At 33.6% G+C, this 21,789-nt stretch overlaps 1 protein-coding gene across 16 annotated transcripts in view; it reads left to right on the top strand.

Moving 5' to 3' along the window:
* Positions 1 to 21,789, top strand: part of LOC111592349 (voltage-dependent calcium channel type A subunit alpha-1) — a 60,378-nt gene that overhangs the window by 20,590 nt on the left and 17,999 nt on the right. For 7 of the 16 annotated variants that reach the window (XM_030225921.1, XM_030225920.1, XM_030225919.1 and 4 more), the window contains exons 16-25: positions 978 to 1,541; positions 5,175 to 5,318; positions 5,555 to 5,756; positions 7,904 to 8,068; positions 8,530 to 8,640; positions 9,233 to 9,316; positions 11,233 to 11,238; positions 14,540 to 14,542; positions 17,177 to 17,359; positions 19,524 to 19,618. In XM_030225921.1, the coding sequence (XP_030081781.1) occupies positions 978 to 1,541; positions 5,175 to 5,318; positions 5,555 to 5,756; positions 7,904 to 8,068; positions 8,530 to 8,640; positions 9,233 to 9,316; positions 11,233 to 11,238; positions 14,540 to 14,542; positions 17,177 to 17,359; positions 19,524 to 19,618 (1,557 nt within the window). Of the gene's footprint in view, positions 1 to 977; positions 1,542 to 5,174; positions 5,319 to 5,554; positions 5,757 to 7,903; positions 8,069 to 8,529; positions 8,641 to 9,232; positions 9,317 to 11,232; positions 11,239 to 14,539; positions 14,543 to 17,176; positions 17,360 to 18,120; positions 18,213 to 19,523; positions 19,619 to 21,789 lie in introns of all 16 variants that reach the window. The other 9 variants (XM_030225926.1, XM_030225916.1, XM_030225928.1 and 6 more) reach the window with 3 other exon arrangements.

Genomic DNA, 21,789 nt, shown 5'->3' with positions numbered 1-21,789 from the left:
GCTGAGTTTCAGGGGAACGGAAGAGCTCCACGGCGTGGCGTCAGTTGGCTAGGCAGGGATACGAATAAATATTGTCTTTGATTTCAGTTGCGTAAGTCTCGCATAGGTTCGTAAATGAAGGTTAAATCGTAGAACACTTGTATATATGATCCACTAATTGTCTTAATAACCGATAAACTTCTTTTTAGCCAATGATAATGCCAAATGTACTAACTTCTTTCACTTCTTTTTCTTTTACTTTTTCTTTTGGATTCGTTACAATTTTCTGTTGCACACTACAATGAAACAAATCAAATCGAATCAAATCAAATTAAATGAATTGAACTAAACTAAACTGATCCAATTTATATATATATATATATGATTATATATATTTGTAAATATTTGCACCACAAATATCGACGAATACTTCATTTGTATCCTCTATACCTTCAACTCAATCACCTTCATCACGAGCAACTGCAATTCATCTTATGAACCTCATCATCATCTTCAACTGTAACTTTTACAACACAACTACAACAACAAAACTACTACAACTACAACTATAACAATGACAACGACAAAACAAAATTTATAATTACTGCAAATAAAACCCGATTAAATAACAATTGGAAAACAAAAAAAAAAACAACTTCAATTAAATAAAACGGTTGACTAAACAAAAACGCAAAACGCAATCGAAAATCCCAAAAAAAAAAAAACAAACAAAAATTGATATCTATATAAAAATTGAATAACAAATGTAATAAACGAATTAATCGAATCTTGCAATTGTAAACGATAAACCAAAACAAAAACAAAAAACTTAATCTGAACTCTCCATGGCATTTATCTATTTATTGGAAAATCAAAATCAATCGAAACAAAAATTCAAAACCAACAAAAAAAACCAACCCAACCACCTATTGGTACAACAATCAATCAAATGACCTATATATATATCTGTCTGTCTATATATATATATGTATATACAGCATACGACGTGGCGCCCATTGGGTGGTTAATTTACCATATTTTGATTTCTTCATAATGGTCGTCATATCAATGTCATCAATAGCATTAGCAGCCGAAGATCCCGTTCGTGAGAACTCGAGGCGAAATAAGATCTTAAATTACTTTGATTATGCATTTACCGGCGTATTCACGATAGAAATGTTGCTGAAAATTGTAGACTTGGGTGTCATCCTACATCCTGGCAGCTATTTAAGAGAATTCTGGAATATTATGGATGCTGTGGTCGTTATATGCGCTGCTGTTAGTTTCGGTTTCGATATGAGCGGTAGCAGCGCTGGACAAAATTTGTCCACTATCAAATCGCTTCGGGTGCTGCGCGTCCTGCGTCCATTGAAGACAATTAAACGTGTTCCAAAATTGAAAGCCGTCTTCGATTGCGTCGTGAATTCATTAAAAAATGTTGTTAACATTCTAATCGTGTACATATTGTTTCAATTTATATTTTCTGTTATTGGTGTACAATTGTTCAATGGAAAGTTTTTTTATTGTACGGACGAGAGTAAACATACTTCCGAAGAGTGCCAGTAAGTAAACCTTTTCTTTCCGTATTCAGACATTGACAATTGTTTTAGTTTTCCTTTGATTTATGTTTTCTGTTTTCGGTTGTTTGTGTTCCTTTTGCTTTTCTTGTTCCGTTTCCGTTTCCGTTTCTTGTTGTATCTTTATTCGTTTGATTCTGTGTTCGTAAGCCATACAAATTGTTGTAAACGTTTAATTTATATAGTTTCTATTGCCTTATCATTTCATAGATCTTGTAAGCCAATTAATTATTTCTATATCTCTTAGACGCGTTACCCATTCATTTCGGTGTGGTCTCATATCTATGTATATGTATATGTATATGTATATGTATATGTATATATATATGTATATGTATATGTACATGCATATATATATATGTATATTTATATATAGTTTTTCTATACTATCAAACACTCTTGCTCTCTCTCTCCTTCTCTGTCTCTCCCACTTTTGTATTTATCTATTCGTTTCTCTATCTCTCGATAAACATGCATTTGAATGTATATATATATATATATATAAATATATATGTACACTTATATATATCTATACATTCATATGCTTTATATATATATATGTTAAATTAGACTGTTTCATATATATATATATATATATATATATATATATATATATATATGTATGTATATATATATATATATCAGTTATTGTCTCTGTGCTCCAATCCTTAGCTTGTTACAACTGTGTCTACAAAGCTTTTAAATACCTACATACATAACAATAGTTAATTGTGTACATGCCTAGCTTTCTTAAATCACAACACAAGTTACAATTTGATATATGTCTAACCTATATCTATATATATATATATTAGCATTTTAGGTAACTCTAAAGACTGAACATACATAGATGTACCATTGTTGTCTAAACTGTCTGTGCGTGTGCGTGTGTGCGTGTGTCACGGTGTGTGTGCGTGTGTGAGTGAGTGAGTGAGTGCTTGCTTGTGTGTACCGCACATAGGATGTGTTAACTAGTACTACGTTAGCTAGTACCTTGTTGTCTCTATGTATGTATACATCTCGATCCCTTTTATATATATATTTATATATGACTACTTACTCTACAGCATTAACTACGCTTGTTCAAAGAGCTAATCCGTTATACAACATACATACATACATACTCGTCCTGTTCCAACAGTTACCTCAGTTTACCTCAGTTCAGTTCAGTTGAGTTGTGATAAATGTTCAGATCAAACGGGAGAGTGAGCTGCAATCTTAAGTCAGGGAACAAGATTTTGAGCATAAACTGAAAGTTTGTCGCTTGCCATCGAATACTATATGCCTATATATATATACTTATATATATGTCTATATTGATGCAAGAGTGATGTAACTTTTTTACTCTTTTTGTTCGTTTTGGTCTCCTAACTATATCTTTTCCGATTGTTCATTATTTGAGTTAAATTTCTTTTTCTTTTCGGTTTGTTCTCATTTCGGTTTCTTCTGCGTTTTTCTGTTCTAAGAAGACAAAAAAGGTGCACTGATTTTACAGAATGTAAGAGTAGCATTTTAAAGTTTCTCGCCCAGTTTTCTTGCCTGAATTGTGCTTCCACCACAATCAAGCGAGTAAAAGGGCCAAAAACGAAAAAAAAAATTAAAAAAAAAAACAGAAGAAAAACCCAACGATAAACAAAAATAAATGATCTTAAAATTAATAACGAAACAAAAACGAGCGAATTACAAACAGCAAAAAAAAAAAAAAAACAAAACTCAACAAAAAAAGAAAAAAAAAACAGCAGCAAAAAAAATATTTAATTCATAGATCAGAACTGAAATGCGAAACTACAAATGCCACCTGAATGAAAGACCTTTCTAGTTTTATTCTATATAATTTTCTAGTTAATCCGTTAACTCGATCAATGTATTTTTCTGTATCTGTTGCCTTCTAACTACACAAAAATCCAAAGTCCAAAAATCAGACAAATCAAATCAATTCAATTCAATTCAAGAGTTTTCTGCCGATCGCGTTTAGCATGTAAATAACTATATATATATCTATATTATTTCTTAACAATTGGGTATTTTGCAATACCAAAGAGTCCATATTACTACCAGAAGATTTCTTAATAAGTCTGTATACGCGTACACGTACCAATAGAATCACAAATCGTTCAATTTTATGTAGATCTCGTCGTGTTCCAAGACAAAAAATCGTAGTACTACTCGTATATCATATGCCCCACCCCCAACCCTGATTGATCATATCGGAGACTAGCTTTCAATAATCTGCTCCCTGTGTTTTTTTTACCATTTCTCTCAACTTTTTCAATTTTTCTAACGTCTTTTTATACTTTCTCCATACATACTAAAATATATATATGTGTTTTCTATCTAATATTTCTTTATAAATATTATATGTTTAGAACTAGTCGCATATACAACCGATAAGCAGATTACAAAACAGTTCCCACACATAGTAAATAGTATTTACATTGGCAACGGGTCCAAAAGAGAAAAGAATGTTAAAACGCCTACGTTGAGTGTGCTGAGATCGAAATTGTCGAGAAGTGCGAATAAGAGAATCTTTTTTATTTGATGCTGCAGCTGTGCTGAGTTGCTCCCGACTGATTGACATTAAAATTGATACAAAAATGCATTACATATGTACACGAACATTCGTCTCATGCCCAAACATATTTACATGGATATATACTTACCTATATATGTATATCTGTCTCTCTCTATCTCTCTCTGTTCACGTAAATACGATTAGAGCACCTGTAGATCACGCTGATCGCTATGCAAAATTGCTTTTCGACCTCGTAAGCGCAGCTTTCTTGTTACACATCGCCGAGCAAACAAGCAGCCAAAACAACATTCAAACTACGAATAAGCTATACACTACCAATGCCAAGCCAATAACACTCACATAGTATGTAATGCGTACTAGCTTCAAGACGTACAGCAAAGGTGTCTGTGTCTGTGTCTGTGTCTGTGTCTGTATCTGTATCTGTATCACTATCTGCATCTGTATCTGAAAGATATGCTTTAGGTTTTCGAACATTTCTTTTATTTGTACGCCTTCTGAGATTGTGCAGTGTTGATTTGTATTGTTCTGGGCTTCAGCTAGACAAATTTAAATACTGTTACAAATACAATTGCTGAATACACGAATCACGCATCAACGGCATACATACGTACATAACTACCCACCTACTACCTACTTACCTACCAACTTACATCCTACGTACTACATGCAAACACAATGTTTATATTTTTGTTGTGCAATATTTACCTAAAGATGTCTCATCATTATCTTAATAGAAACTTATTTGCGCTATGTCTACTTAGATTTATGTATATATTCACACACACACAAACTCACACTCTCACACATAACTACTGAACTTTAGCAAATGTCTTTTCACATATACAATGAATGTTCTTCAATTGAATTTGACTTCAAGTTATTCAAACACTTTTATTTTATATATGTAGTGTGTTTTTATTTTTTACTTTATTGTATCGAATTTAATTTTTTATTCCGAATCCAATTAAATATAAAAAAAAAACAAATAATAACTAAATTCGATCACACCATAAACCAAACATCAACATATAATATATATGCAATCCATTGACAATCCAACAATCAACTCAACCCGAAAAATAAAGGGGTTCGTATTTCAAATACGAGGAAGATGAGCTGCTGCCCAAACAGGAGATGCGCGTGTGGAAGCCACGCAGCTTCCACTACGACAACGTCGCCGCTGCCATGTTGACGCTGTTCGCCGTACAGACCGGCGAAGGATGGCCACAGTAAGCTCCGTTTGCTCTAGTTGTGTCTAAGATTTGTTTCCTCTTTTGTTTTTGTTTATTATTTTTCCTGTCACTCACTGATAATTATAATGATAATGATAACGATAATGATTATGATATTGTGCTGATGCGTTAAGCAAGTGCGGATGGTGAATAATGAATTGTTACTTTTACTTTTTTGTTTGTTTTGTGCTATCTTCACACATAAATGTTGCTAAATGGTAACCGTCAAATAGGGTCTTGCAACACTCAATGGCTGCCACTTATGAAGATAGGGGTCCAATCCAAAATTTCCGGATCGAAATGTCCATCTTTTATATAGTATATTTTATTGTATTTCCATTCTTCTTCGTCAACATATTCGTCGCCTTGATTATCATAACATTTCAAGAGCAAGGCGAAGCTGAATTGCAAGATGGTGAAATTGACAAAAATCAGGTGAGCGAGTAAATCAAAATTTTTAAAAACAAAACCAAAACAAATCAAACCGAAATTCAGACAATGCTTTTATGTGTGTGTGTTCCATGTGTAATGTACTTACTCGTAAAATTGATAGTCGTTAACAATTATCTTTGTAACTGCACGTAAATGTACACACATACAACGATACCCATACATGTATACCTCTACTAGATAGTAACCCATACAAATATATATATATATAGATGTATGCGTATGCTAGCCAAACCTAAATACAATCAGTTACAATCAACACACAGATCGGCAAACATTGATTGCTCTGCCTAGGCTCGGCCTGCCCAACACCCAAAAATCGTTCCAATGTCTACCTTCTATATGCATATAATGTTTTGCCAACGCTACGATCTTTAACTATTGTCCAATCTCTCTGGCCCCAGCCCCTGCCCCTGCCCCTGCCCCAGACCCTGCCTCTGTCCCAGCCACTCGGATACATATTAGATATTGCGTTTAACATACGAGAGTTGTTTTTTATATTCGAAGTCCTTTGACAATATGCGATATCAACTATGCAATATTTACATATAATGAGACATTGAAAAATATAATATCAATGTATGAAATTATAAGGAACAGTTCTCGTTTGTAAATTCCTTAAGGAACTAAACGTAGCTTAGAACAAATAAAAAACTAATTTTTTGTTGTAATTTATACAAAACTAGTTTTTAACTCCAGATGTAAATACATCTAGCTAGCTATCATGGCATAGGCCTTAGGGCACATATAGTCGGGGTCGATATATCGATCGGAATCTGTATATAAACATCATTAGAGACCCTTTGAACATATATAGAGAGTGAACATTTACCGGAAAGTAGAGATTTTTGATAATACTCACGATAGTCCTTAAATATTCAGCATTGAATATTTAACGATTAATATCGTCAAGTCATAAGCTATATCAATTCGTTGCTGAATTTACAACACTAACGACACTGTAAGTATGCCATAAAGCCAGCAATATCTCCTATAAAGGCGACACCCGACATAATCAGTTGATATGCATTTCTATTATTTATTAGCTCAATTTCAAAACATATTAATTATTATTTCCAGTACGTATGTACATATAATCTAGCTAGTAAGGCACCAATACTCACATCTGGAATCGATTCAGCTATTGCACAACAAATGCAAAATTTATCCACTCAGTTGATATTGTTTTGATTGGCATGCATTTCATATAATAAATAGCTTATGAACAAACATCTTAATTAGGCAGATCAATTTTGCGTAACACTCATTAGCGAGCAGACTTTCCACATTCATGTTTATGCCCTGCGTCCACTGCGAATGGCTTCAGAGCTCGTTGCTATAAAATATAAATATTGAGTCCCAATCTGGTTCAACTGTCGCGTCGATCTAGCTATGAACTGTCTTACTATAGTAACTTTGTGCAGGGTATCTGTGAGTCGGACACTCCTTTCGATTTCGCAGCGCCAACAGAGTAGAGCGAATTAGTTATTAACTGACTGAAAACATGATTTCTCATCTTTTTCACTACTAAATGTTTTATATATAGATTTCTTCTGTAGTCAAACGATCTTTAATTTTAAATGTATTTCTATTGCTTAGGATTATCAGACGTGCGTTGTGAACTCAAAATTTCATTTAGAACAAAAGTATTTCAAAGTAGCTCTTAATACCGCGTGCTAATCTAAAATGAGCGTATTGAAAGTTGGATGTGTGGAGATATAGTTTTGATCTAGACATGAATATATATACATAAGTGTGTACTAATTCTGAAGAAAAGTATTTTTATTTTTTTAGAAAATCTCATGTTCACATTGCTTTGCAAATCGTTTAGATCAATCTAGGACTTAGCAGATTTTTGTGCCTGTAACAATTGTTTTGAATGAATTACAAATTGGCGGAGGCATTTACTATAGTAATGAAGTTAGTACTTCGAGTCAGACCGATGTATGAAGATCGACGTAGACTGGATTAGGAGGTTTTGTGGCCAACAACTAGACAAAGCTTTTATCACTCAGTTGTCCATTTGCAGTGGATGCTGGAGATAATCTATAGAAAATTGTAAAATGTTTAGCATTACACAATTTGGTATTAGTTATTATATGGTATTATTAATTGTTTTTCCCTTCCCACAGAAATCGTGTATTGATTTTACAATCGGAGCTCGACCACTGGAGCGATATATGCCCAAAAATCGAAATACTTTTAAGTATAAAGTGTGGCGTATCGTTGTCTCTACACCCTTCGAATACTTCATAATGATGCTGATTGTGTTCAATACGCTGCTGTTAATGATGAAGGTGAGTTTCTGAAGCCAGGGCCATACAAGTACAATATAGACGAAGGTATTCTGATGAGCAGCCCTATTCATAGCAATCAAAATGATTAAGTCTGTAGATAAACTGTCCTCTGTTGCAACTCTTTGAGCTTGTTGCTTGCTCTAAGCTTCTAAACAACTATTAAGATATTTAGAAGATAGATCCCATTTATAAATAAACTCGTTGAAATAGAAATCGAAATACGATTGGCCACAGCTGTGCCTTTGCCAAATCTGAATCTTCCATATATATATAGATATATTCCGAATGTATTTTAATGAGAGTCCAGAGTCGAACTGATCGTATTTGTAGTCAATTCAAAAATGTATTCAGGGCCTACCACAAAGACACACGACTTAGCTGTGCATGTCGACTTCTGAGAAGTAACAAAGTAGTGAAGGTATTGAAACTGAACTAATCATATACAAACATCATCTCAACAGTATCATAATCAAAGCGAGATGTATGAAAAGTCACTGAAATACATCAACATGGGATTCACAGGCATGTTCAGTGTTGAAACTGTTCTAAAGATAATTGGATTCGGTTTCAAGGTGAGTTATACATTATTCAAATCACTATTACCTATATATATTAAGTTTTATCGGAGAGATTGTCGAAGACAGAGAAGCTGGGTTCAAGTTAACCTGTACTGAAATAATATTCCAGAATAATTACAAATAGAATTAAATTCTATATATTGTTATATTTTACATACATTTCTTTATTGTTGGGAGTGCCTGACGAGAAGGTACCCGGTATTTCGTCCGAGCTCAGTCATACATATTACTCAAGTAATCTGATCTATATTGATGCGAATTGATATAATGATATCTGGAAAAAAGTTACTGATGGTCTGCTGCAAAGCTGGAGCAGACTCAGCTATAGCTGGACTTACAAATACAGCTCCTATGCAGACGAACAGACAGGCTATCTCTAAACTCTGATCTATGCTTTCTGATCTCTGCTCTCTGATCTCTGATATCTGATCTCTGCCCACTGTTCTCTGAGTTTTGATCTGTGATCAAGTATTAATAGACTTTAAGTGCACGGCGACGCCTCGTTGGGTACATGGGGAGATCTTTGATTATGCCTTTACCTTAGCAACTGTACGTAAAATAATATCTCTAAACATTTGTTTTGTAGAACTTTTTCAAGGATCCATGGAACATTTTTGATCTAATTACGGTATTGGGCAGCATTGTGGATGCTCTCTGGATGGAATTCGGGGTAATTATACGCCGTTGAGCAAGAGCTTAACCTATGAGCCATACATATTATTGTTGTGTTCGATTTATGTAGGCCGTTTTGCAAGACAAACAAACAATGTAATTCATAACTTAAACAACAAAGTATATATATATATTTTTCTTGGTTTTTTTGTTTGGTTCTTTTGCCAAGATACTCGAACCCGAACACGATTCATATGAATACCAAAAATCACAAATATGCAAACATATACACCCACACAAGATGTATATTTATATACACACGTCCACATATTAATGTGAACATACGTGCATATGTATTTAAGCCACATTTATATGCAATATACGGACTAGGGGTCAAGCGACTTATGATCTTAAACGAACGGACCAGAATACATATGAGTGAGAGTATATGACATATGCAAAATTTAATTTCCTATGCAAATTTTAAGTTGATTATTGATGAAAAACTGAAGTTGATTTGAGCCGATTGGGATTGTGGGTCAGAGTATATATCTGAAGCTTTGAGCCACGCATATACCATTTATATGGACAATATCAATGGAGGGCCAAAGCCTTTTTGGGGTAACTTTCTTGCGCATCAAATCGTAATTGCATACTAAATATTTTGGGATATGAGCGAAACAAAGGATCTTAAAGTGTTTATGTTATAGATGGACGTTTGAACTGCCTACCGCAGGGTTACTTGCAGTCCTTACGCCTTCTGTCTTCACAAAGGGACATAGACTACATCTGACACTGCCGTTTATATATGTATCTAAACACAGGCACACGAGCAATTGTTATTAACAAATTTACATTTGATTTGACACTAAAACAAAAAGCAAAAACAAAAAGAAAAACAAATAAAAAATTAATATTTCTTTTATAAACTCCCACGAAATACAGAAATTAATAATCATATTTCTTTTTGATTTCCTTTTTCATATTTATTTGTGTACGAAAACGAATACCAAATACGAAATGTGGTCTCAAAATCGGGAAAACCAAATCCGAATCAATCCAAAAAAAACCAAAAACAAAACGATGAATGCAAAAATATAATTAAATAAAACACTCACGCAATCAAACAACAATTTACACCCTTCACATATATTAATGTATGAATTATGTAACACATGCAAATCTATACGCCTTTATCACATGTCCATATATATATATATATATATATATATATGTATGTGCGCTATGTACATGCACATATGCATCTGCATGTATGTGTGTCTGCACACATATGTGCACTCATATATATGTATATATGTGTGCGTATGTAAACATCAATTATATTATACAAATGCCTCTATCAATAAATATTCCCACCTATAAATTGGCCATCGGGAAACAAAACATCACGTTTATCACTGCCCAACACGATATCAATAATAACAAAAATTATAAAAACGAAAACAAACAACAATAAAATAAACACCCACACATGTACTATGTAATTACAACACCAATGCCAAATACCAAATACCAATTACCAACTACCAAATGCAATGAATATGCAACTAACTCGTTCATCACAATCACAACTTGTATTAAACAAAAACAAAAACAAAAACAAAAACAAAAACAAAAACGAAAACGAAAAACAAATTCACCGAACAAAATTAATTGAAACAAAAAAAAAACTACCACAAAATGAAATATGAAACGAACCCAATCAACAAATTGAATTGTATTACAAACATGTTGTCATCCAACAATTACTGCTATGCATGTGTGTGTGTATGTGTATGTATGTGTTATCCAATGCACACACCAAACGACACACACATATGCATACGTATATATCTATCTATCTATATATTTATATATATATATATGTGTGCATATCTCAATATATATATATATATATATATATAACTCATCAACAACTACATCGACATGTACAACAAATTTCAACACCAACAGCACGATGTAAGTACGAAACACAATCTACACAGAAATTGCATTTTTCAAATCCTATGTGTAAAAAAGTCAATGATTTAGCTTTCGCTTTTACTGCTAAGCACTTTTCACTTACCTACAAACTAAGCTTTTTAGATTTTATATTTTCCCATTACATTTCCTCTTCATTTTCTCCCTCACCCCAACGACAACAGTTTTTCCACTCACATTTGTATTAAAGAGTTGCATTTATTTCTGCTATCATTTACCTGCGGCGAGTCTAACAATTTAATACTAACTTGCGTATTGCCCCAATTAACAAATATATTTAGCTATATTTCTATGTAAATGATTCTGATTCTGGTTCTGATTCTTAACTTTTATATTGCTTTGAAAACGAACTTAACTAAAACTTTTAAAGCTCGACTTATAAGTTCTTTATAAAAGATTTTCAGATCTCAAGAAATCTGTTTGCTTCTGGCACAAAAAAGTTCCATTGCCATATATATAGAGCTATATAATATAAGTGAAGCCCTTCATAGTTGCACTGAGTCAAAGACTTGATCAGAGAAATGCATTTTATATATTTCCAGTTTTGTTCTTTCTTTCTTTCTTAGTGTAGAGCAGCTCTCAAGATCAAAGCTATGCAACTTGGCATACATAACTGTTTAAATGTATATGATTGTAGGGGTATTTGGATTTTCGGTTCACCGAGGATAGTTCGTTCGCCTTGTTTCAATCAACTTCTTTGTTTCCTTCCGTTGCGCCTATATATATTTATATATACATAGTATATCTGTGATTTTTCCCATTTTCTGTTGCAAAGCACACGAATTGCGATTGTATCTACTTCTCTTTTAAATTGCGTGTCTAAGTCTGTAGTCAAGTTGGTAGATAAACTTGTAAAGCGGCTGGATGGGTGTCACTTTGTTTAGTTCTTCATTTCTTTATCATACTTTCTTGATTTGATTGGAACTTTGATTAATCAACTGCTTTGTGACGACTTGCATAACCTTCACACTATACAGAATAATGTTAATATCTAGACATTCAGTTAGCAGAAGTCCGATGCATAAGAAGAACAACAGATCCGAGGGTCTGCTGTAAGCATCAATTGAAACCACGAATATATCTATATATTTCTCTCAAGCTTCACTACAGTATTCAATCTGATTATTTATGAACACTCTCTTTGGCACTTGGCCAAAAGAGAATAGATAAGCAATTCAAATAAATATGTTAACAAATTGAAGACAAAGAGTAACTAAAGAAATGAAGCAGCTTTTCAGGCGTCTTACCTATAGTTCTGTGAAGTTATGCAACAGTTGTTATATTTCACATTCTTTTGCTCAGTATTTGCGCATGGATTTGATTGATCGATCTAAGAAACAAAACAAAAACTGCATTCTTTTGTTTGACATGATAAGAAACATGAAAACTTGCAATAAAAACTCAAAAACTCGAAACCTCGAAACTCGAAACTCGGTCAAAAGCATTGATGACACACCCACCCACATACACACCCACACACACAGAAAAAGCAATACTATACAAAGCCATAACTGAAACATCGATCCATTCAACAAAGATTGATTCGTAATGCGAACACGAACTCGATTGTGTCTAAGTGTGTAAGTGGAGTTATCTAGCTGACGAGAGTGGTGAATGTAAGTAATAGTAACATTGGCCGGCAGAGCAATATCTAAAGGTACTAACAAGGATTTCAGTTCTATGTGCACTCACAGACTTTCTTCAAATACCAAACATATACTTACGTATAGCCTCTATAAACTGTATATAGCAAACTTGTTCGCATGATGTAATGTCCATATGGATACTTAGAGTGCCTGGCTTCTCAGCACATGGCAAGAATATGAACATTGTATTCTTGCCTATTCTAACTACTTTTAACTACTTTAACTAGGTGCCTCGAACGTAGAGCTTTCCACTATCTCCTCTTTACCAACTACGGGTCTACAACCCCTTTCATTCTCTATCTCCTCTGAAGATTCTACCTCTACTTGACATACTTTCTTCAATAAGCCTGAACACGTTTTTTGCTGTTTTCATATGCCAAGACGCGACGGGACGAGACGAGACGATCGATCGATCGGTCCATCGAGCTGTTGGCCGATAGTAGCTAATAATAAACCGTAGTCCATAGTCTTATGTTATGATGCAAGAAGCATTGCTTAGATTGCTACGATGCATGCTGCAAATTGCTAAAGTTCTCTCTGAATGTACGAAGTACTCAATGGCAATTGAAGGCTATTGGGTGCTGTTAGGCTTATGCTGCTGCTTACATTTGCTTTGTTCACGTGATACTTTAAGAGATTCCCATACCTTCTATAGATGTATATGTATTTTTCGACAACTGCCTCAGGTATGTAAGGTTCATCATTCGGCATCATCATGTGATTCTAAACCCCTCACTAGATTGTAGGCAACACTCGATTCAGAGCCAGTTGATAAACAACAATACAATTATGCATACGTAGTATAAGCCCACGCTATATGGGACTGTAGAGACATACAAGGCTTAATAGAGCAGCAGCGTGAGAGAACTAAAAAGAGAAGCATAAACAATATTCTCGAAACACACTATACAACAAAACACACGAACACTAATTCTGTTCACAAATTTTCATTGATTTATATATATCTATATATTTGCAAACTGCAAGAAATTCAATTCAACTATTATTACTAATTTTCAACTCTACTTTAATTATTTCTTTGTTATTTTTTTCCTTGGAAAATAATAAAAATACTTAATCGACTGTCCTTAACGCCGCCAACAACGTCGTATGAAAACCGCAATTCGATTAAAATGACATAAAAAATATACCAATACGTACTCGTTATGGCAAATAAAATATTCTATATAATTCAATAATAAAAACAACAATTAAATGATAAAAAAAATAACACTTAATAAAATGAACAACAACAACCAAATATACCCATCTATATTACAAAATGAATCAACGTTCGACCACACTGCAAACACTGCAAATCACACATTTCATTATCGTTGAAACTGTCTTGAATCGAAACTCATCCTTTGGCTGCTGTCGAAATCGAAACCGAAACCGAAACCGAAACTTGAACCGAAACACTAAAAACTATCCGTGCAAATTTTGGATTTGCCGTTCTCGATATTGTTCCGAAATGCAAACAACTTGTCAACTTCGGTCGCAATGCGGTTGCCATGAGTTCTATAAATTGATTGTTGATTGATTCATGAATACCGAATCTGAATTGAATCTGAATCTGAATCCGAATCCACACAAATTTCAAATTGAACATGGTTTCTCTGACAATCCAACAGGATGTAAGTAAACAAACCAAAACTAAAACTAAAGAAATCTATTTCTTTTTTTGATTTTTTTTCCAATTATATTAACGTATCTATGAACAACAAAACCCGAAAAAAAAAATTAAAATCAAATTATATTTATTAGCAAATTAGCTAAACTTTTGCTTTACTATATCCAAACTATTCCAAACTATATTCACATCGCATCGTTGATGTTTTCTCTTCCGTAGTAAATCAACTAAATTCTTGATAATAACGAGAACACATACATATATATATATATACATAAGTATTGTATATGTATTTAGCTGCTCATTAGCTCAACATATTCTAGTGAACAGAAAATATCATAAACCTTATCATTTATCGTAGTGCTGTTACCCTTGGATATGGATATTGGCCAAGATACAATTAATGCCAAAATGTATACGAATCGTATTACTAAATATAGATATTTTTCATTAATAATGCTTACTTATATCCCATCATGTTAGAGGAGAATCGAATCGACTCGAATTTAATCGAATCGGCTCGAATCGAAGCGAATCGAATCCTGGTTTTCCCTTCCAATAGGCATCGACTAACTCTTTCCATGCAGATATTTGCCCATGTTTTTGAGTGTGTATACAGCGAACACATGCGTACTGCGGTTCGTCTCAATCTCAAGCTTAGTTTTCTCTCTTAATGTCATCATCTCGCACCATCTTCCTAACTGCTTCACTATAGCGATAGCAACAGAGCATTGTTGTAAACTACATCTATGTAAACACACCTGCATATACATATGTACATATTTATTCAACGACAATTGTACTACACACATACACTCACACACACACACACAGACGTTTATATATATATATATCTATAACTGTTTTATTTTTAATCTTAACTACTTACGTAGAGGCCACGTCGAGGCGGTATGCGTCCCCCCAGTCAGCGGGTTGCCAAAGCACTTATCCATACAAACGATCTGTCACGCTCACAGTCACTGCCACCGTCACAGTCACGGTGACAGCGCTCATAGCTGTGACTGACACGTTTGCATGTATCTGTGCATTGTTTGTAAATTATATTATGCAACAACAGCTGATTAGTAAAATATTTTGGTCAAAGTTTTTAAATCGGTTTTTTGTTTTTGGCCCCTCAAATGTCTACGAACACCGAACTAACAGCTTATCCATACTTCTTGACTGCTCTCTACATTCTTACATAACAAACTTACTTTTACACAAAAACAAAAAATGAATAATAATAATTTGAATAATGAAACGTGTACAAAAACAACAACAGAGAAGAGAAAAAGAAACAAATGAAAAAAATGTACATACAATAAAAAAAAAAACAAAAAAAAATATATATGGAAAGAAATTTTTTTTTAGTTTTTATTCGTAATTAAAATTTTCTTTGTGTATCTTATTATATCCTTATGCTTTTGTCTTTTTCCATTGCAATAAACTAAAACTCGCCCAGATAGTTTAGTACAGTATAAAAACCAAAACCAAAAACAATTTCAAATTTTGCTTAGAACTTTTCAACCCAAGGCCCAAATACTTGACACATTTTCAAAACTGTTTTGTAATTAGTATCAGCATCTTAAAAAACCAAAATACAAATGCACATGTTACGCTGTATTGGTGTGGTAGTCAACACCCACACACACACACACACATATACACACACAGACACAGACATACAGAAACAGACTACAGTTTACTTAAAACTGATACAAGAAATTTCTTAATAGTTTTTTGATAAAATTCAACACAAAAATTAAAAAAAAAACAAAAATTTCAATTCAATCAAAACATATGTATATTTGCATTTGCTGTATTTTGATTAAGGTACAAACAGTTCGAAACACATTTTATTTAGCATTTTGTCGGAAAGAATCTAAATTTTCTTTTATAATTATTATTATTATTATCCTATATATATACTAATATATATCGGAGTAAATATACCTATTATGCAAATTTGATTGTAATTATTTTGTAATTAATTCTTATATATATACATAGAAAAGGTAAATTTAAATTTCAACATTTTTACTAACCAATTCAAAATTAATTCAAATTATTCTTTAACGATTCGGTCATTGCTAACCAGTCAAACTACCCTATTAACTACTAATTTACTTAACTACCAATATGTATATGTATGTACTTTTTATTATGTACTAGCTACTAGTACCACCAACTACTAGAACCTACAACAGCTGCTACTACTGCACCACTACTAATATAACTTTTATACTACTAAAACTACTACTACTCTAACTAATACTACTACTACTACTACTACTACTGCTACTGCTACTGCTACTGCTACTACTACCACTACTACTACTACTACTACTACTACTACTACTACTACTACTACTACTATTACTACTACTACTACCACTACTATTACTATTACTACTAGCTGCTACTAAGAACTAACGAACCTATTTGAAAAAAAGAAGAAACTAAACTGAGACTATATTCGAAGGGTGCCGCAAGGCAGCTCGTCTCGAATATATCGTCTCGAATATATCTCATCGGTTTCTCAACGATACACCATCTCTCTAATCTACTCTCCTTATGTTGTGTTTTTCTGTTTTTTTTCTCTCTCTCTTCTCGCCCTTTGACCAATAATATTTTACAGTCGAACTCAATCAACGTTGGCTTCCTGCGTTTGTTTCGTGCGGCGCGTCTTATCAAATTGCTTCGACAAGGATATACAATACGAATTCTCCTGTGGACCTTTGTACAATCATTTAAAGCACTTCCATATGTTTGTTTGCTTATTGCAATGCTATTTTTTATATACGCCATTATTGGCATGCAGGTAAGTCTGTGTGTCCGCTCGCAAGCTCAATTTGTCTTTCGAGTGTTACGAGAGTCGAACCAAAAAGATAAAAAGAACAAAATATGTGAATCGCAAGTGAAACACGAATATATAACACATTAGAAAAGTTGTTGCTCATTATCAGATTTCGGGTTATATAGCCAACATCAGACTTGGGATCTATTGGGACACAGCCAAAGTCAGGAGACATACATGAGTTATCATTTAATCATCGTTTGGAAACACAATAATTTCTCTTTGTTTTCTCATTTCTTAAGACAAAAACAAAGATCGTCTCACTGCCACCACAATCTAATTTATATTTTTATAAGCATCATACAACACCTAGCAGTTAGTCTGAAATATTACAACCAAATCTAACTAATTTTACGAATACAACCTCTATGTATATAGCAAGATACGCACAATAGGGCGTAGAACCGATCTGTCAACATAGGAGAAGCTGAAATTTTTAATTAGGTTAGAGCTTAGCTGTAGTGCTTAGTGTTCTCTTCTTTGTTTCGTTTTTGTCTAGGTTAATGTTAGGTGTAGAAATATATTTAGACCACTCCAACTCCAAAGAGCCCATTCATTATATATATATACGTATGTGCTGAGATATATGTATATATGTAAATGATTTCTATTTGCTAAGACACATTTGGAATTGGTCAATTTAGGCCAACTTGACCAACTTGAAACTAGTCTTACAATATGTAATAAATAATCTAAACCAATTATAATATCTCACAAACTGAAAGGTATTCGGCAACATAAAGTATGATCCGGACACCCAACTGAATCGTCACAATAACTTCCAATCGTTCTCTGGAGGAATCATGCTGCTCTTTCGGTAAACGAAGAATACGGTTGTACCTTAGTATAACTAACTCTTAGTGTCTATTAACGATGGCACAACCAACAGACAAGCGCATACCTACATAACTAATTAACTCATTCATGTATTAGTGAAACTGTAACTTTAACTGTAACTATTATTAGTTTTGAATCGAAATCAAACTGAGAAGCTCAACACGTCCAGGAGGACATTCTCGTGCCTTAACTACTAAAAACATATGTATATTTATGCTTAAACAGTCAACAACAGTTGATTTCATGTTGAGCAAGTCACAAACGGTGAATGATTACCATTCGATATAAACAACATTTCTCACTGACTCAATCTGCCGTCCTTTGTGACTTGGGATGGCTGTAGTTAGCAACATTTATATATCTTACACTCACAAGCATAACTAAGTAATTTGACATCCATATGATCTGATGACACAATGCTCATTCATCACCAGCTTTATCTGTATGCAATCGTTGGAATTGAAATTGTAGCTACAGTTGTAGTTATAGTTATAGTTCTAGTTATAGTTATGGTTATAGTTATACTTTAAAGTTCGCGGTAGTTAATATAGCTAACTAGTTAGTACGATATCTTATACATCTTCATTTCTTATAATATTATTGTTGCAAGTTCTGCTCACAAGCATTCGTTCGACATTCAAGCAGTACAAATGTATAATACACTTGAAAAAATCAATATATGCCTAAGTTGTACAGCTGTACGAAACACTAGTTAAACATTTTACGGTTCGCTGCCTGCGGTTTGCGCCAGCTTTCACATTTGTAATCAATCTAGTGACTTGACATTTGCCAATTTATTATGTTGCGTTAGAATTCGGCTCAAGAAACCTCAATCCACATATTAACCCATGCAATTTCCCCGTAATTCATAGCAAAGTTCATTCGAGCTCAGTACGATTCAGGGAGCACCTTTCCAGTATCTGTTTTGATTTGTTTTGATTTACCCGCTAGAGAACATCTTTATGTCCATAAAAACATTTACATTGATATCATCTGCATTAGGAACCCTTGAACCTGTATCTCTGGCTAACAAAGCCTGTATTATATTCGCCCATTTCGTATGTAACGAGAGAAACTTGAAGTAGGTGGCTATATGAGTAATATGTTTCAGCAACTGTGGGTCACATACCTCCGATACAAACGGAGAGCTATGCAAGTCAATTAGGACATATGTGTGATATATTCCAAGGGCGAAACTGTGTTATGTGTTCCAGGACATTTTCATATCTTATAGCTACAAATACACACTCAAATAATTAATATTACTTACCGATATTTAAATCGTGCATAGGTATTCGGAAATATCAAACTAGGTACAGTGGAAAATTCTATTACTAGGCACAACAACTTCCAGTCATTTGAACAAGGCGTCATGTTGCTTTTCAGGTATGTAAATCTTAAAAACATTTCCGACTAATCGCATAGACTTAAATAAAACTAAACTGTTTGTTAAGCAAATTTTCGATTTTCCATAGTTAAGACAAACAATAAGTATACCTATTTATACCTATACATATATCTATATATATAGCTTATAGTATATATATATGTATGTATATGTATATTCATATACATAGTTATATTCCCACATTTAATATACAAGCTACCTTAGCATTAATGAATAAACATATAATAATATTTAATAGAATTCTGTTCTCGTGTTACACGAGTCGTATACGTGATGCAGTTGGCTGGCCAACCCCACTGTAGTATTTTATTACATATATTTCTAAACTATTAATGGGAAACTAAGAATTATTCGTTCTAGCATTAGATAGCATCAATTAACTTAGGCAAGTTTATCCTAAAACTTAACTTAGATTCTTAGCGACAACAAACGTGGTCAGGTGTTAAGCCGACAATTACAATGACAAGACGCCCGCCACCCACGCCGAAAAGCAATAGAGTACACAGAGTAGTCGACTCGATGGGATGTCAAATTGTTGTACATTTCGATCCCTTAACAAACTATTTATCACTGCGACAATCAAACCTTTTTGCCAGTGCGTAAGTAAACTTAGCTCGGTGCAAACGTCTTGATTGTGTTGGGCAGTGTAGCCGTAGTAGAAGTTTCATCATGCAGCAACTATATATATATATAATGTACATACATAACTAGATTTCACATCCAGCTTTACTTTTTGTTTCTCGTAGTAACTAATTTATACTCAAAAAACTTAAGTAAAAGAAATGAATCAAAACATACCTCGGGCATTTACCAGCTCTCTGATCAATAGCTAGGGACAAATGGTTATTCTGCTAGACAAGTGATTTGCTAAGTCCGAATATGTATTCTGAAGATACGAAAGACCTAAACTGAAAGCCATTAGTCTGAGCTGCTGTAACCTCTGTGCCCATGTTCTCTTAGCGATATTAAAGTAACTGAAAATACTACTCCTGCCCATTAAATATTTCATAAAAGTTTCTCTTTGAAAATTTTTACCAACTCAATGAGTGAGCAGCCAGCTGACCCTCGGCAGGCCTGTCTCAGCTAAAAAGTAATTTGAAAACGTATTTCAGATCTGTATAATTGAAATCTCCGGTAGCATAAGATTCCTTTTGATATTACAATTCTAATTAGATATATTCTATAATTTAAAAATAAAGAAATACATTTTATTTCTTTGCTCAAATGTCGCTCTTCCGTTTAAGCTTTAGCTGCATCAATTGAGGCTGCTCAACTGGGTTTCTTGGCCAGTTGAAAGCTCGTAAATGCCCCCAGCATAAGCCTCTATGTATGTATGTACTACAAGGCAGTAAATACTATTCGTAGCAACACAATTCCGGCAAGTCGGACTTATGGTAGCTTGACTATAATACATACATACATAACTGTATACTAGTAACATGAGAGCTCATTAGCCTTCGACAGCGCATTTCCACTCAAGTATCTTTTTTTATCCTTTTTTGTGTTTGTGTGAAAGGAGTCGAAAGTTGAGGACTTCAAGTGATTTGAGTACAATTTTGATTATTGCAAATATGTTAGAACCAAAAACCAAAAATAGTTGAGAATTTCGTCCCTGTGTATATAGATCATTGCTAGCGTTGTTTCAGATATGGTATTATGTAACCAAACTGTTCCCCTGTATGTATGTATGTATGTATGTGTGTGTCTTTCCAAAAGCAAAAACAAAAACAAAAACAATTTATCAAACGCAATTTTAATTGGCAAAGTTCTGCACTTTTATTGTTGGCGTTGCAGTTGTTGCAGTTGCAGTTGCAGTTGCAATTAAGTTGATTGAGCTAAGTTATTTTTAGTTTTTGACAAATGTTTCTCACAGTAGTTATGCTAAATACTTGGTAACTGTATGAACAGCGAGGACAACACCCATAAAATAATAGAAAAAAAATAAAAATATATAAATATAAGTAGATGCATATGTATGTACATATATACAAACAACATAGACCTACAAATACTTACTGAAACATGGCTGTCCCCCCAGATCTAAGATACTTTAAAACTGGGCTCATGCTATCTCCTAGCCGAACCTTTGAACATTCCAAACAATAGCAAGTCCTTTAGTTTCCTCTATTGTCCTTTATAAGGTCTAAAG

This window comes from Drosophila hydei, unplaced genomic scaffold (genome assembly GCF_003285905.1).
Source record: "Drosophila hydei strain 15085-1641.00,03,60 unplaced genomic scaffold, DhydRS2 tig00008150-arrow-arrow-pilon, whole genome shotgun sequence".
In the NCBI taxonomy this organism is placed as follows: Eukaryota; Metazoa; Arthropoda; class Insecta; order Diptera; family Drosophilidae; genus Drosophila; species Drosophila hydei.
This window is presented reverse-complemented; position numbering and strand designations above follow the sequence as displayed.